This window comes from Erythrolamprus reginae, chromosome 3 (genome assembly GCF_031021105.1).
Source record: "Erythrolamprus reginae isolate rEryReg1 chromosome 3, rEryReg1.hap1, whole genome shotgun sequence".
Classification (NCBI taxonomy): Eukaryota; Metazoa; Chordata; class Lepidosauria; order Squamata; family Dipsadidae; genus Erythrolamprus; species Erythrolamprus reginae.
The window spans coordinates 191,968,701-191,987,724 of NC_091952.1; the positions used below are offsets into that span (position 1 = coordinate 191,968,701).

Genomic DNA, 19,024 nt, shown 5'->3' on the forward strand with positions numbered 1-19,024 from the left:
ATGAGGATCTTTGGGATTTGTGCCGGTCTGCCAGACTGGGGAAGAAAGAAAAGATAAGCATACAAACTAACAACCTTTTGGGAGAAGTAATTAGGAAGCTTTACCTGAATAATATTAAGAAAACTGTATGTCATCACAAGTTCAGCTCAAGGCTTCTTTTAAATGTACAGTAATATCAATCAAACATTCTTAGTCAATATTATGAATTATTTTATTATTTGTTTATTTGTTTGTTTGTTTTGTCAAGTATGTATTGGTAGTATACAAAGATATAACAATGTTTATATACATTTTATTTATTTATTTATTTATTTATTTATTTATTTATTTAATTAATTGGTTAATTAATTAATTAATTAATTCAACTTCTATGCCGCCCAATCCCAAAGTACTCAGGGCAGTTCACATCAATATAAAATTACGAATACAATAAAAAGAAGTCAAATATACAGTCTAATACTATAAAGCCCTAATCAAAACCTATACATGTATACCATTCATACAATTTGCCCATCATAGATGTCAATTCATGGCCCCCAAACCTGCCCACAAACCAGGTCTTTGTGGCCTTCCGGAAGGTGAGTAGGGTGGGAGCAGTGTGGACGTCGGGCAGGAGTTAATTTCATAGAGAGAGTAAGAGAGCAAAAACTAAAAACTAAAAGCCACCACTTCCTATCCCCTAATTGTCCTTCTGTTCAGCGTTTCTGAGTCCCTTGTGATATATTCAGGGTGGTATCATTTGTTCTCAGATGTATCAGTAGGATAGATATTTCTTAATGAGCTTAAAGAGTCTTGGGATTCTTTCCGTCACATCCCAGGTGTATGTCTAGGGACAACAACTTATTTCTCTTGACAAACTATTTAGCCAAAAATTGCTTTTTCAGTCCCTGTCAGTAAGGAAACTCATCACCACCCACTCTTCTGCTTTTTTGGGGCGAATTGATTTTTTAAAAAAGGCTATTTATCCTGCTGCAAATGCCAAGTGGTCTATCTATCTTTATTCTGGTGAGTAGTCATGCACACATATGCACACTTCACATTTCTAAGCAAAATAGTTAACTCTTAGAAGGCATGAAAAACAAGAAAAATGTTAGAACAAAGTAGTCAATAGTCCAAACTGGATTAGTATCGTAAAGCAGTTGTCAACCCTAAAGCTGAAGCTTAGGGATGGGAGGCGGAAATAGAAATAGCTGCAGTTTTATGGTTAAAACAAAAATATTTTCTCCTGGTAACCAAGGACATTCCCATGGATGGCCAGAAAGAGGGGAAGTGAAGTTACCAATTAACCGGATAACCGGATGGCACTTTGCTTGTTGGGTTGGTTGGTTTATATGCCACCTCTCTTCGAGAACTTTGGACCATGTAACTGACTATTTGGGAAAGGGGAAAAACTTTTACTTTAAATTAGGTAAAAATGGCGGGAACATTCAAAGTCAGTTTTCACCAGCCTGTGCCAATATAAGTCCAAGAAAACTATTCTTTGAGGAACCTACCTGGCGTGGAGTTCTGTTTGCTTTGGGCATATTACTTGGAAGCCTGACTGTAGCCTACAATGTCAGGTAAGCCAAATCTCTCTCCAGAGTTCATTTGTTTTGAAAAATAAACCCATGGATCAAAGTGAAGTCTTTTCAATTTTATTTATTTATTATTTTTCTTTCAACATGCCTGCGTCAGCATGTATGACAGTCACAACCATTCCTTTAGTGACCACTTGAAGTTACAATGGCACACAAAAAAATGATTTATGACCGGTTTTCACACTTATGATTGTTGCAGCATCCTCATGGTCATGTGATCAAATTTTGGGTGCTGGGCTACTCTGGTAGCATGTATTTATGACAGTTGCACTGTCCTAGGGTCAGGTGATTATCCTTTGTAACCTTCCCAAGTGACTTCTGGCAAGCAGTCAATGTGTGTGTGTGTAGGGGGGGGGGGAGAGAAACCAGATTTGCTTAGCGATCACATAATTCACTTAACAAACGCAGTGATTCACTTAACAACTGTGGCAAAGAAGGTTGTAAAATGGGAAAAAACTCCTTTAACAACTGACTTGCTTAGTAACAGAAATGCTGGGCTCAACGATGGTCATAAGTAGATTTCCTTACGTGCATTTCTTTTTGCATTGCATAAAAATTGTATTACAAACAAAAGGAAGGATATATATAAAGCCCTACGTGGCTTAGGACCTGACTATTTATGGGCCTGTCTTCTGCCATATACCTCCCAGCTACTGATTAGGGCCCACAGGAGTAGATCGGCCTACTCTGAGTCCTTTCAACTAGACAATGTAGGTTGGCAGGGCCAGATGGGAGGTCCTTCTCTGTGGCAGCTCCGGCTTTATGGAACCAACTGCCCGTGGAGGTCTGCACTGCCCCCATCCTCCTAGCCTTTAGGAAGGACATGAGGACTTGGCTTTACCAGTGGGCCTGGGGCTGTTGAGCAGTATCATCTAGCTCTGGCCAAGTAGAATGAATGTTTCTTTTATATTCTGAGGTTTTATCGTTTTGATTGTTTTAAATTTTTATACGCCATCCAAAGTATGCAAGGAATTGGGCGGCTTAGAAATTTAACAAACAAACAAAAAGATGGAATAAAGAAATGAATGAATAAAACAAATTTACCATTCTCAACTTATATAATGAAGGTGAAAGGATTATGTAATATTTCTTTCTGACAATCTTTATTTTGGAATTTGTTAGATCCATGACTCTACCAAAACTCACGTATTCTTGTTTGATTGTGTGACAGTATTAACAGTATAGAAAACAAATAGTTTTTCTATGTCAAAGATAGTTCAATAAAAATACAACAATGTTATAGACACATTTTATACCCTGTATGCTTCCATGCAATATGTACCCCCTTCTTTCATATTTTCCTGGCATAATACAAGGATATAGCTATGGAATTTTTAGAATGCCGATATGCTCAAAGACATATGAAACATTGCTTGCTTTAATCCATATTATGTTAAGTCTCAAAGCCGTTAGCTCCAACTTTAGTTTTTAAGTTTTTGCTACTATCTTCTATATTTCAAATGGTGCCTCCCATCCCTAACCTGGAAGTGTATTTCAGTTTCTTAATTATTACATTATTAGCAATTAAAGAGTTAAAATATAAAGATATTTTATAATACCACTTCTTAACCAAATAACATATTCACTTTTGGCTAGAGGATTCAATTCTTACACTTTCACCTTGCAAAATAATTATTGACTATAACCAATCTGTTAAATGATAAATGAAATAAAACTTTCAAAAGAGAAAAAAAGAAAAACATGCAAAAAATATTTTAAAAAATTTGCTTTTATTTATTAGGTTAACATTTTGATATCCAGTGTTTAAAGACAAATTCACAATGTTATTCCGTTCATTAGGAAAAAACTGGCGACTATGCTCTGGACAAAAACCAGAAGGCATTAGTCTGTTTAAAAAAGATATGAGTTAAGGAGTTTGAAATTAATATTACTCTTTATAAAACTGTAGAAAATAGATTCTACAGAACAAACAATATTTTTGAAACCCAGAAATTTATAGTAAGGGTGTAATACAATAATAATAAGAAAAAAGGAACGTTATTTTATTTATTGCATTTCTTTAAATAATAAGTGTTATTATTTGCTTATATAGTATATGACATGGTTTGGTTTATTGTCTTAATGATGAAGATATATAACTGATGCTTCTAATGTAAAGCCAAATAATCCTTAAATAAATACAAAAGTTCTATAGTAAGGACTAATTATTAACTATCACAATTGCAGTGCTATGAATAATGCATTTATAATTGTGTGTATTCTACAACTTGAAAATATTATGATTATTTGGTCTTTATATATTTTCTATGATGCATGGCATCATTTCTTTCTACTTCCTTTTCTTCTTAGCTAATTATGAAGCTACTTTATGAAATCATGTGGAAATATCAAACAATTTAAGATCAATTTGCTGATTAAGCTTGGCTTTAAATTAAAAAAAAACACATGGAATTGATGATGGTTGACAGTATCTTTAAAGAAGAAAGGAAAGCAATCACTTGATTCGGCCTTCAACTACCTCTTACTGTATTTTGGCCATTAAATTGGTTCTAATTTAAACATCTAAATTCTTTTTTCCCCGTGTGTGTGTGTGTTCTATTACAATTTCATACAATTTTCTCAGTTATACCTCTATATTTCATTTGAACCACATTATGCTTTTGTGACACTATATTTTTCACCGACTCTTGAAGCTTGTCTGCAGTTTAACATTCTCAGAGTCTCGAAACATTTATGATAAGACATTTATATATGGAGTTGAGCCATGTAAAGCATTAAAGTGGTGAATTTTAAATCATGTTAATGCAAGCTAAAGAATCTTCCTTGAAGTATAAGCAACCTATACTATTTGGAAGACTGGCAAAGCTATTTCCAAAGCCATATCCAGCTCTCTATAAATGAATGTGTACACAGAACTAGAAGTACCTGCACAGAATGATATAATGATGGGGCCTTGAGTATATGCCGGGAGCCGTTTCTTGGCTGTGCTAGTGATTATGGGGTATATTTTTTGACTGCTGTATGTTTTCAATTTTGTATTGTTGTAATTGTGTTTATTTGTTTTTGCTTTTTAGCCTCCCCAGAGTCACTTGTTGAGAAGGGCGACTATAAAAATTGAATAAATAAAATAAAAATAAAGATCCCACAAGGGGGAGCAGTGAGGCAGTCATTTTTCTGAATGACCTTTAGCTAGTGATGATAGTAAAATTAGGGATTATAAAGACTCCTAATACTAGGAGAACAAACATACAGGGAAAAATCCTATCCAAAATATGGGATGTGATGAATAGGAATAGCTATAGAATTTGAGTTACAGTAAATAGATGAGTAGATGCAAAAATTCAGCTGCTGTGAAAAATAGACCAAAATACTATAGGTATATCTCATACCAGTAGTATGTACAGTATACATTCCATAATGCATCGCTGGCTAGATAATTCAGTGTAATTTTGTTCACTGCATTTCAAAATAAAATAAACCTAAAGAAACATTATATGGGTAATCAGTGTATGAGATGGGAGCTAAAAGCTTTATTCCCAACATTACATTTCACACACAAGTTACTGGATTGAATTCTGGTCCATATATCTTAAAGCCGCAGAGGTCTTTAATGAGTTTTCAAATAAATGAAAATCATGTTCTGAGGTACAGCAGATATTAGGTTTTGATATGGAATCCAGTAATGGGCTGCGGCCCCCGTTGGGGAGGGAGGGAACGCAATGGGGTAGCAAGTTTATGCACTATTTATTGAATACTTAATAGTTTTTTTATTGTCCTTTCATCTCTAGTACCTTAGTATGATCCTTAATTACTTTTAAAATAGGAAACAATTATATGGTATGTTTTAGCCCTAAAACCTTTAATAATTTTAATCATTATCTAGAACTGAACTTTTCCAGCAATTAAAGAAAATTAAGCCACTTGCCTAATCTGTTATCATACTGAACCTTTGGGGTTCAGTACAAAACCTTAAAATGTTACTGTGCTCCTCAATAAATAATGCTGTCTATCATTTTTCCTTTTTGTGGCTATTCAAATAATGTGACTTAACCAACTGAAAAAGAGTCCAAGCACCTATTTGAAAACTTATCTTGGTTGTTAACCACTCCCACCCAGTCACATGACCTTTAAGCCACCCCAGCCACGTGATTGTTAAGTCACTCCCACTTGGTCACATGACTGGCAAGTCACTCCTACCCGGTCACATGATCATCAAACTACACCCACAAAATAAGCCACACCCACAGAGTGTCAGTAAAATTTTGGGCAGCTCATCACTGACAGTATCTATCCTTTTGATTAGCGCCACTGCACTATATATTTTGCTTTTCAATGTTCTGCAATTGTTACCCTTTTTTTCTTTGTTATATACTGCTTACTGGCAGTGTAGACACGTGAGAAATAGAGTTCCACAACATAAGCACTTTAAATGAGGCTAAATGATAAGAGATTTAGAGCCTGAAAAAGGCAGTACAATTTCACATAGCACATAATAAAACAATGCTATTTGTGTCCTCAAAATATGATGACAGCCACCAGCTTAGTTTTAGAATTAATGAAGGAGATGGGAATCAACAGTCGGACATCATGCTGGGAAACATGCTTTTGAGAACAAAAGGAGTTGGTATAATTTATTTCCACTGGAAACTTGAAAGGGACCTTTTGTCCACCTGGGATATAACAAAAATGATAAGTAATAAATAAGAACAGAAGATTTTTAAAAATCTTTAAAAGGGGAAGATATTCCATCCCATCATGCAACAAACCAACAGTTATGACACATTCCTATTAAGATTAACAATGTATTTTAATCATATTACTATTTCATAACTAGCAAAATTTACTTAAGTTAAAGATATGGTAATAACTGCTTACCTGACTCACAGGCAAATGTTTTTGATGTCTTATCATGAAAGATAATTGCTACTGCATGCTTCTTGGTTTCTCGAGGCAGTCTGGTTATGTTTTTGATGTTGTGTAACTCTGTTACCTTAAAATTAAGGGATACATAGTCTTGTTTATAAATAGCAGGATAAACAAATAAAACCCTCTCTATTTTCATTATAATATTTTCCATCCATCAGAGTGGACTTAATTGCAAAGTAACAGTGTATCACTGTAGGAGTGTACAACCCACTTTCTCTAGCCTATGCAATTACTTATTTTTTTTTATAAGAGAACTTTTGGAAATAAAACAGATATCCCTATCAATTTTCTCAGCCTTGATTTTGAAATTGTTCACAGTATAAAGCACTTGTCAAAATTTCTAAAGTGGTAAATTTGTTGTGGAAGCAACACCAAATAGCTTCTGTATTCTGAAAGTCTACAGAAAAATAAAGAGAGCATATCTTTCTGCTATACATCACACAAATTAACATGACACGGAGATTGGCTTTTTTTTGCTTGTTCTATTGACAGTCAAGCTTGACTCATAGTATACAAATTTAACTTTCATCTTGAGTATTTCAATATCAGCCATTCTACTAATTCCCACAAAGGTATTTTTTTCCATCTGCTGAAGAAATAGACTATCAATATATAATAATAACTGGCAGGATCAGGCAAATACAACTGAAAACATATTTTTCATTTATACTTACAAAACAGGGAGAGGTTAAGACAACAATCAATATATATTCAATAATTTGATTAAGGAATCATTCATAAATATGAGTTTTTAGCTGCTATTATTATTATTTATTCCACCTTTTAAAAGTATAACTCAAGGCAGTGTACATACCTAATACTTTATCCTCCTATTCATTGTATAGTGGATTCAGCATAAACAGAAAGCATGTTGAAATATTTTTCTTTAATGCTTTCCCCTCAGTACAGATAGTCCTCATCTAACAATGCTATTTGGACCCAGAATATTAATCGCTAAATGAAGTGGCTGTTAGACTCACCTGACTGCGAAGCTAAATCAAAGCAGTTATGGTAGCCCAGTTTGTGATCATTAGAATAACTTCTAACTTTATAACGTCATTGTCACTTTTAATGTATGCTAATTGGCATCTTGGAGGCCTTTGAAGTATGTGCTGGAGAAGACTCCTGTGACTACCTTGCACTGAAAGGCGATCAAACCGGTCAGGCCTAGAGGAGATCAACCCTGACTGCTCAAGGAAGTATCAATAGAGAAGAGTCTAATGTTGGGAAGGATTGAGGGCAAAAGAAGAAGGGAACAACAGAAAGTGAGGTGGCTGAAGCAGTAGGCATGAGCTTAAATGGACTCCAGAAGGTGACAGAGAACAGGAAGGCCTGGGGGAATGTTGTCCATAGGGTTGCAATGGGTCAGACATGACTTCACAACTAACAACAACAACAAAAACAACAAGAAATCAGCATACTTGGGTGACTATATTGTTAGATGAAGGTCACATCCTTCGTTTTTTCTTGCTGAGCCTCCACTTCAACTCACAGTCTGACATAGTCTCCCCCCACCTCAGGGAGCTGCCTTGGCCAGGTGAAGGAAGAGGAGGAAGAAGATGGGGATGGTATGGTAAGCAGCAGTGGTAAGACAGTCAAAAGGATAGATTTGTGAGTGAGTGGCATACTCAACCATAGACTCAGACTATCTATTTTTGCCCGCAGCCCTTCTGATAGAATTAATTATGGAAAATGATTTTCAGACCAAATGAAAAAAGGTAGTGAGAACTTAAAATTTCATCTAGGGTTTCCTTGCAAGTTTTCTACTCAGTGTGGAATATGATCAGGCAAGGCACTCATTAAACCATGTGTAGCAGACGGGGTGCAACCTGGATCTAACTAGGTCCTCAACCTCTATTGGTAGTGAATCCAACAAGTATTATGTATCAAAAGAGGGTGACAATGTGGGTGTGTCTTATACACTGAATGTAACTCCACTCAGCCACCTTACCCTTTGGTCTCTGTTTCCCCAAAATTTACCTTCTTGCAGCAAGCAGCCCAGAGCCTGATTCGCACAAGCCACTGATTATATGCCTCCCGAACCTCAGCTGATTGATGAAACTGCAGGCAAACCCACTTGCTAGAATGAAAATGAAACTAAAGCTGCATGGAGGCAAATTGCTGACAGGAAGATGCAGGAAAGAATTGCATTTCATGCTAATCAGACTGTGCTGAAACCGGCTGTTTCTTGTTTGCTGCAAGGAGGTAAGTCAATTACTATTAATGCCTATAGGATGCCTATAGAAACGCTCTCTATATGGGGCTACGTTTGAAGAGTGTTCAGAAACTTCAGATCATGCAAAATGCAGCTGCAAGAGCAATCATGGACTTCCCTAGGTATGCCCATGTAACACCAACACTCTGCAGTCTGCATTGGCTGCCGATCAGTTTCCGGTCACAATTCAAAGTGTTGGTTATGACCTATAAAGCCTTTCATGGCATCAGACCAGAATGTCTACGAGACCGCCTTTTGCCGCACGAATCTCAGCGACCAGTTAGGTCCCACAGAGTTGGCCTTCTCCAGGTCCCGTCGACTAAACAATGTCATCTGGTGGGACCCAGGGGAAGAGTCTTCTCTGTAGCAGCCCTGACCCTCTGGAACCAACTCCCACCAGAGATTAGGATTGCCCCCACCCTTCTTGCCTTTCACAAACTTCTTAAAACCCACCTCTGCCGTCATGGGGGGAGGAATTGAGATATGGGGGAACTGAGATATCTCCCCCAGGCTTATATAGTTTTATGTATGGTATGCTTGTGTTGTATGTTTTTAAAATAATGGGTTTTTAGATATTTTTTAAATATTAGATTTGTTTATTGTACACTCTTTTATTGTTGTTGTGAGCTGCCCCGAGTCTGCAGAGAGACATACAAATCTAATAAATAAATAAATAAATGTTCAAATTATTACTTATTTTTTAAAGACTGTTTTATTATTGTTCAAGACAACTTAACAAAATGAAGAAGCTTTTTAAAATAAATGCTTGATCTGAACAAGCCCAATGGTATTATATCTTCTTTTAAATAGTTGAGAATAACTATACTTCCGGAAAGCCACATCAATTTTAACAGGATCGGTAAAAGTATCATTTGAAATGTAGCAGAAGTCCTGTTTAATATTAAGGTATTAAGAGTCTGTAAGGAGTTGGGTGGCCTACAAATTGCATAAATAGATAGATAGATAGGTAGGTAGGTAGGTAGGTAGGTAGATATAAAATAAATAAATACATACATACATACATACATACATACATACATACATAAAATAAAGCAGCTGAGTTAAACCCTCTAGTAGGTTTAACCCTCTAGTAGAGAGTAGATCTATTTAAATAATTGGGAGGAGTTAGTGTGAATACATTTAAGAAAACGTCCTGGGATTAATATACTAACATAATGTACATTTTTCCAATTCTTTGTTATTTCTATGGGTCAAGCACAAATGCATACAAATACACAGCAAACAGTGTATATCATCTGTGCTGTTTGCTGTTTGGCAAATTGCTAGGAGGCAAAGGCCTTTTTTCCTTGTTTTCCTCCCCCCAAACTAAGGTGCGTCTTATATTCAGATGCATTTTATATTCCCAAAAATACAATATATAACTAAACTAGACTTACTCAACTACTATTGGCATGATATCAGATCCTCTCCTCAACCTTTCTTGAAGGCCGATATGGGAAGATTCCCTATTCAGAGATAAAGTGCCACTATGACTCTGAACATTCAGAAAGCGTATGATTCTCCATATGTCTGTATTGTAGAGTCATGTGTACTTGCTTCATTTCATCACTTCATCACTTCATCAATTCATCACTATTCCACTATTCCATAAACACCCTCCCAAACAGCAGCAAGGTAATTCTATACCTTGCTGCTGCTTTCAGATATTAACCATGCTATAATGTAATATTACCAACTTCTATACTTCTATCAACTTCCATCATATTGTCCTGTGTCATAAATTAGGCTTAATGAGTATCTCAATTCATCGTGCCCATCATTCTAAGGTACAGTACAGTGAGCAGTGTGATAGATCTATTCTGCTCAACTTTTATGCTCCTTCTATACCCATCCAAACGCTCCTACTTCTCCTTAGAATTATTTTATGCGTTATTTTTTCATCTACATTTTCTATTTTATAACTGTGATTATTTTTAAGACAGATATATTTTGTATGGTTTTCAACAGATTGTACACCACAATTCTTATGCTTTCTTTGTAGTAAATACATGGCTTGATTGTGATATAGACAAGTCACACAAGGACTTCAGATTATTAGATACCTAGAATAGTTCTACATACCCCAACACTGTTATTATACATTTTGCTATTTGTTGGACATAGAGCTGCTTCTGTGCTTAAATTACTATGATTATAATGTCTAGTCAGTTTGACAGTACTAGTCTCCTTTATAAATAATCATTTTCACAGCACTAATGCAGGAAACTCTTAGTTTGGAGGCAATCTACTTTGTGTATTATTGCTTAGATCCATTTGCTAGAATTATGGCTATACAATGTTGTATTGTGAATTTCAAATAATAGCTATCATATCACTATTTCTGAAAATGCCAAGGTCAGGAAAATTAAAGAACAAGGTTCTGAATTGTAAAAATTGTCAGTAGGTAAATAGTATCAAAAAAAGTTTCCTGGAACTCTTGTATTTTTTTCTGAAATAAGTTGCTTTGTCCCAAGTTATTCAAAAAAGCCTAGGACCTTCTTGTTTTAATTTTGAGTCTTCCTAACTCCTGAGGACATAGGTCTTCATCAACTTTTTAGTGAAATTCTTTGCTACTGCACCATACAAGACATGTGAACATACCTTACAATTCAAATTCTTGGCAGCAACTATTTCATGAGAATTAAGCATGTATTAATCATGCTCCATATCTGAAAGGAATAATGAATTAACAACAATCCACAAAACTTTCACATTTGGATGAACATGGCAATATCACCAGAGTGGGCAAGGAGTGACAAGGAGTTACAAGTTTACAAAGAAAAATATATTTTGAAGACTTCAGGACATGGTAGGCAGTATTTTACTCCTGAAATTCCTGAAATATAAATAATGGCGAAGAACAGACTCAATATTGATTATACAAAGGCTTTCAGTTCTGTGACCACATATAGTTTAGGAATACTCCTATGATAATGGGAACCTTAGAATATCCCATTGTTCTCTGAAAACCTGTACACAGGATAGAAAGCTGCAATCTGGATAAAATGTCTTAAAGCAAATTGACCTCATATCAGTGAAAGAATGAGACAAGAATGTAGGCTGTTATCTGACTAACCTAATTAACCTACCGTCTTAAATAAATATCTTACTTGAAAAGCTATGAAGATCTTTCCTGGGAATTAGTGAGAAACCCGAATAGAAGAAACATCATATATTGATAGTCAGCATTTATTTATTTATTAGATTTGTATGCCGCCCCTCTCCAAGTTCAAGAATGCATCAGAAAACACTGGCCATTGTTGACTTCATATATTAGCATTGAAAATCCACCATTCCCAGATATCAAAAAATTGTGGATGAGTGGCTTATTAAAACAATCATTTTGCTTGTACAATCCTCCAATACTTCCTTGAATATTTCCTCCGATTTTTTCCCAGTTTTTTTCCAGGCATCGCCCTCTTGGTTTTTTTTTTACTTTTTTGTGGGGATTTTTTTATTTTTTGCTACTGTGCATGCATACATGCTTTGCGCACACTGCCACAAGGCACAGCCACACAGTGCAGGAGGAAGTGAACCGGCAGCGGTTCCCACTCCTAATTTTTACCATGTGATTTCATTGCATAAATCTTATTTCTATTAAAGTTATGAACACGATTCACTAACACATGCTCATGTAGATTTTCATTTTTGAAAAAAAAAAAACCATGCTACAAAAAGTACAAGGTCAAAATGCTGTCCTAAACAGAGAATATTGTTCCAAATTAGTAGTACTATTCCTGGCCCATGGGAACAAACTATATGCTCAACCAACTTTCTTGGTTTATTAGTCTATAATTTCTTATGAAAGCTGAACCAAAAATAATTTACTACAAAAATAAGTTTAAAACTAGGATCAAATGTGTTTGCAATCCTAGAGGGAAAAATACTTTTAATTAAGCTAGAAATCATGGGAAATGGGGATTTAATAACTGTGAAAATTACTTATATTGGTCATTAATAACAGATCCAAGAAATCTAGGATTAGAAACACTACAGTTAAACCAAGCTATGTTATCACTGACTGTACTGAAGTCATACTTTGCTATCTAATCCTAAACCTATCACTGAGTAATTTCTGTGCTAATTGTCTTATCCATTTTAAGCCATTTAAGTAAGTTAAAAGCTATTATAATATATTATAAATCTATAAATTAATTGCATAGTACATGAAAGGGTAGTTTTTTTCTTTCTTTCAGACTCTGATCTCTTTTAATCCTTTCACTTGCCTTTATACTTGTTTCTAGCTCCACAACATATAATGTGATAAAATTTTCTATTAGGAAATCAACAAAAGCCTCAATCTTACTTCAGATTAACTCAGAAATGTCTGAAATCTTCTGAAAATAGTTAAACTATATTAAACTAGTTAACTATAGTTTGTTTCATGGATAGTCTAGTAGAATTGAGAGTGCTTTTGTACTCATATTTTACTTGTATAGCAGAGGTCTTCACACTGGGCAACTTTAAGACTTGTGGATTTCAATTTGGGAAAGAGCCTTCTCTGTGGCGGCTCTGACCCTGTGGAATCAACTGCTCCCAGAAATTTGCACTCTCTACTGGTCTTCCGGAAAGCCGTTAAGACCTGGCTTTTCTGGCAGGCCTGGAATTTGGATTGACTGTTAGTACACATGGTTTTTTTATGATATAGCAGTTTTTATGGCATTGTAGATTTTATTGATGCATTTATTGCTCTTTTTACTTGTACAGTAGTACCTCTAGATACGAGCTGCTCCACATGCGAGTATTCCAAGTTACGAGCCAAGATGCAAGCAAAATTTCTGTTCAACACCCAAGCTCAAATTCGGGATACGAGCCGAGCTTCCACTAGGTGGCGCAAGAATTCCTTGCTTCCAGTTATCTCGGTGCGAAAAACAAAGTCTAAAGGCATTCGTTCGAGATGCGAGTTGATCAACATACGAGCTCGGGTCTGGAATGAATTAGACTCGTATGTCGAGGTACCACTGTATTGTATCTATAACTGTTGTTAGCCACTCAGAGTCCATTTCAGACTGAGCGGCATATAAATGCAATAAATATGTATAAGTGCAATAAATAAATTCCCAGGATTCTCTGGCTGGAGAATAGCTGGCTGGAGAATTCTAGGAGTTGAAGTCCACAAGTTTGGGGACCCCTATCATATACAGTGATGCCTCATCTTATGAACCCCTCGTCATACAAACTTTTCGAGATACAAACCCAGGGTTTAAGATTTTTTTTGCCTCTTCTTCCAAACTATTTTCACCTTACGAACCTGCCGCCGCCGCTGGGATGCCCCACCTCCGGACTTCCGTTGCCAGCCAAAGCGCCGATTTTCATGCTGGTGGGATTCCCCTGCTGGGATTCCCCTGTAGCCTCGCAAAATCCTGAGGTGGGGTTTCCCATGGAGGGGAGCCTCAGGGAAATCTCACCAGTGCAAAAATGGGTGTTTCAGCTGGCAAAGGGGGTGAATTTTGGGATTGCATGCATTAATCGCTTTTCCATTGATTCCTATGGGAAACATTGTTTCATATTACAAACTTTTCACCTTACAAACCTCGTCCTGGAACCAATTAAGTTCGTAAGACAAGGTATCACTGTAGTTCTTAATTGGAGCTTTTTCAAGAAAATAGTAGAAGTGGATAATGCAGGGTTAAATGGCAAATGATTATTATTAGGGTTTTTTTTTTACCAATCAGATCTCAATGGAAACAGATTTGGGGAGCGAGGTTCATCACTTCCATGAAGCAAATATTTATATACTTCTGAAATGTCCGAAATGTTTAAGAACTTTTCAAGCCATTTGAATTTAGGATTTTATGTGAGGCTAGTTTAAAAATGTGACATACATTTTTAATGGCAGAAAACATAGTTTCAATTTTCTTTGGAAATAACTGACATATGTAACTTGGCAACTTAATTGTTCAGCCGTGATTGTAAATATTTTATAGACAAACACTATGGTGGGTTATGAAAACTACTGATTTATTCAGCAATGTCTGCAGGGAAAGCAAGGTGTAATTGTTCTTTTCACATCCCCTGTTGGTAAGTGTGTTGATGTGGCATAGAGGGTGGATAGGAATTCAATTATGCTGCCATGCCTATCATCTTGTCTTTTGTACTCCTAGGATGCTGCTGGATTTTATTTCTACAAATGTTTTGAATATAAACACTCTGGTGTGCAACTATGAAATTCAACCTGTTTAAATGGTTTACTTTTTCTGGAAAAAGTTCAAGCTTCACCCAGTAGCTATTTTCACAGCAGGATCTACATTTTTAATAGTTCAAATGTGGTCTGTTATAACAGTTTTCCGACTAACTTGACGGACTAATAAGGCCAAACATATATGCATCTCTAAGTCAAAATAATGCTTAATTTTTCCTAATGAAAATTGTTGTTGAAATGCAGCATATTTAAATATTCCTAAATATTTCTGTATGTTACAAACAGAATGTTGCCATTTTGTTTTGAATCTTTTTTCTGGTTGATACCTGGGTCATGTATTTATAAAGTAGGTTGATGAAACAAGCATCAGCTTTACATTTTATAAAATGGCAGAAATGTATGAAATTAAAATTATTCTAAAACTATATAGCCAAACATCTAACTTGGCAAAGAAGGGAAAAGATCACCTATTGAAGCAAGAATATGAAACAATATTAAGTTGGAAGTTTTTCATTATTGTAATATACCAATAAAAGTAAAAGCTACCAATGGTTCTATCAGATTGAAGAATGGAAGCATTCCTAAATGGTCATTTCAGAAACAATTCAATTCAAACTAAAAGCAGCAAGTAGCTGGTTGATTTGGTTCCTGGATATCTGATAGGGCAGCTCATATATCTTACCCAACAAGAATTTAAAGAGCTGATTTACAGCACCATAAAGATGTTTTTTATTCAGGATTTTAGACCCAAAACTCTACATCATTCTAAAAAGTAGAGCCAATGATATGAATGCTTATATCATTATAGCTCTATTAGTCATTGAGATGTCAAATTCTTTGATTCTGTGATATAGTCTAGCACCATGATGGGAAACTTATGGCACACGTGCCACAGCTGCCACACATGAACCGTCTCTATGGGCACGTGAGCCGTCACCCAACTCAGCTTCACCACGCATGGACCTCCCGCCAGACAACTGATTTTTGAGATGTGTGGGAGGATGTGGGAGATGCATGTACATCCGCAGAGATCATGTGTGCATGCATGTGGGTGGGGACCGCGTGCATACGTGGAGTGGCATTGTTAGTCCCAGGAGCTGCAGTGAAGCCTGCTAGGCCCCAAAGCCAGGGAGATCACATGTGCATACATGGGAGGGTGGGGGGAGATTAGGATTGTCCCCCACCCCTTGCCTTTCGTAAACTCCTTAAAGCCCACTGCTGCTGTCAGGCATGGGGGAATTGAGACATCTCCCCCAGGCCTATAGAGTTCATGCATGGTATGTTTGTGTGTATGCCTTGCTTTTTATATAAGGGTTTTAAAGATATTTTTAAATATTAGATTTGTTGTACATTGTTTTTTATTATTGCTGTGAGCCGCCCCGAGTCTTCGGAGAGGGGCGGCATGCAAATCTAATAAATAATAATAATAATGCATGGGGGTCACATGCAGATGGGGAATATGTGTGCATGCACAAGGGGGCAAATTGCATTATGGGTTTCGCAACACGCACAGGTGCTTTTGGCACATGACGAGAAAAAGGTTAGCCATCTATAGCTAGCACTCTAAAAATAAATTTGGATAACTTAATCCTTACTTTCATTTTATTTTTGCTAATCGTTTTAAACAGTTTGAATACAGTGGCGCCTCTACCTACAAACGCCTCTACTTACAAACTTTTCTAGATAAGAACCGGGTGTTCAAGATTTTTTTTGCCTCTTCTCAAGAACCATTTTCCACTTACAAACCCGAGCCTCTAAAACTTTAAGTGGAAAAGGCAGGGAGAAGCCTCCGTGGGGCCTCTCTAGGAATCTCCTGGGAGGAAACAGGGCCAAGAAAGGCAGGTAGAAGCCCCTGTGGGGCCTCTCTAGGACTCTCCTGGGACAAAACAGGGCCTCCACCCTCCCTGTGGTTTTTCCAATCGCACACATTATTTGCTTTTACATTGATTCCTATGGGAAAAATTGCTTCTTCTTACAAACTTTTCTACTTAAGAACCTGGTCACGGAACGAATTAAGTTCGTAAGTAGAGGTACCACTATACTGTGCACTTCATTTACTGTACTATGTAATGCCATAAAGATAAAGGAAGAGCAGGAATGCACTTGAACATGGAGTCCAAAGCTGGGAGGAGTGGGGGAAGAACACATTTTAAAAGACTGGCACTGTTTATATTACTTAGGAACATACTTAAGCATGACAATGTCTCTTTCAGCCAACACAATCAATCTACTTGATCAGTACAAATTATGCATATTGGTAGCTTCACCAAGCAATAAGGCAGTGTCATCAAGCCAAGATATTTCACTTTGTTTCCCAAAACACATACCAGTAACACTGCCAGAACTGCAGAACTGCTGCCTAATCCATAAAGGCTGCCAGCAGAATAAAATTACATACTCTGTGCCAACAGCACAGTGGAAAAGCCAAAACATAATGTATGACTGCTATGCAAGGTTTCTAAAAACCTGAGAGAATGAGAAAGGTGTTCATATATCAAACCTCATTGCACAGTTTAACTGCTATTTAAAGACTAATATTCACCATTTTAATAATACATTAAAATTATCCAGATAGCATTGAAAAATGATTTCACCAGCTGTTATGTTAATGAAAAAGAGGTAAAACCGAAGCAATATACCATAAAACAAAACTGTCAGAACATTTTCCTCTGTCACCAATGATGCTATAAAAATCTGTTTGTTCACTAATAATGAGAAAATATCACCCACACTTCTATTCCTGCCCTCATCTTTAACCCTTGAGGATAAAACATTTTCAAATCTGCATAAGTCTTGTGGTTTTTCCTCATGTGGCATTTATAATACACTGAATATACACATTTGTAATTCTTGGTACAAAAATCTGGATAGGATGGAAAATATCATGAATACAACAGACTGCAATTTTAGTGTAATTTTGAAACAAGGAGGCAGAGAGGTTTTCAGCCTGTAAATTCATGTTTAGAAATACTAAGAATATACTGTGACCAATTTTAATGTATTTCTAACAAATTATTATCTGTTCTTTTTGTTTCAATTGCATATTGGTATCTTTGAAAGTTAACTACATTTACAGTAATTATAATGCATTCTATTTCATGTAAATTCATGTAATTTGTGTGTGTATGTGTCTGTTTGTGAATTTCTGGTTAAATATGCTGTTCTGTTTTAAACCTTATGATTTTAAAAATACATTTTTTTCTATTGTAGGTTGCCCCAAATCTCACCATGTAGATTGTGTAAACTGATTGCACAATCTGTAAATAAATGTAGAACATATATTAAATATACCACAAATGATAACCTGCTTCCCTACAAAGTCAACTCTTGCTCAATGAGAGACCAATGAGTTAACTCAGAAAGGCAAGAAGAAAATCTACAACCGGCCTGCACAACTTGTAGATGGGAAAGGCTCACATTGATAAATTTTAAAGTCTTTGTGGGATGCAAAGGAATGCTGATTAGGTTGGCTAATTAACAATTAACAGAGGAACATCTACAGTGTTGGAGTGGGTGGTCATGGTAGGTAAGGCATGGAGAATTCTGGGAGTTGAAGTCCACTAGGCTTAAAGTTGCCAAGGTTGGAGACTCCTGCACTAGAGCAGTGGGGGTGATTTTACTAGTTTTTTTAAAAAAGTCTGTGCTCTTCCTAATTGTGCATTACAACTATCTAGAGACATCCACGTTTTGTACTGGAAAGTGCCTTTCATTTTTTATCTTTGCATGCAAAAAAAAAAGATTCTAAATTAATTGAGTCATGTCTGACAGCTTAAATTAAAGAGCCTATAAAATATCAAATCACTCCAGTTGTTTTGTTCATGTATGCTAATGTTCTAAGGTAAATATTATTCATATTATATAATATCCAGATGAGCACCTCAGCACCATGTGGTAGATCCATGAGGTGTGGTGGCCTTCCTAATTTGTTGAGTTGAAGAAACCTATCATGCCATATGTTTTTATGCAACTGCCATTATTTTTCAAGTTACATTAATTAAACACATGGCACATATCACAAATCAGATTCCTCTTTAATGGATTATTTCTTTGCATGACCGTGAGACATTTAGAAACTCAATTACATTCTTATGCTTCCAAACCATTCTTCCTTCTCTTCCTGGTACATTAATCACCATAAAAACAGTCAAGGTCTTCTTGGGATAAGAATAAGTATGGTATTTACAGAACACAATAGACAGAATT

At 36.1% G+C, this 19,024-nt stretch overlaps 1 protein-coding gene across 1 annotated transcript in view; it reads right to left on the reverse strand.

Annotated features, from left to right (window-relative positions):
* Positions 1 to 19,024, reverse strand: part of DOK6 (docking protein 6) — a 158,881-nt gene that overhangs the window by 84,458 nt on the left and 55,399 nt on the right. The window contains exon 3 of the mRNA XM_070748635.1: positions 6,414 to 6,528. Coding sequence (XP_070604736.1) covers positions 6,414 to 6,528 — 115 coding nt within the window. The remainder of the gene's footprint in view (positions 1 to 6,413; positions 6,529 to 19,024) is intronic.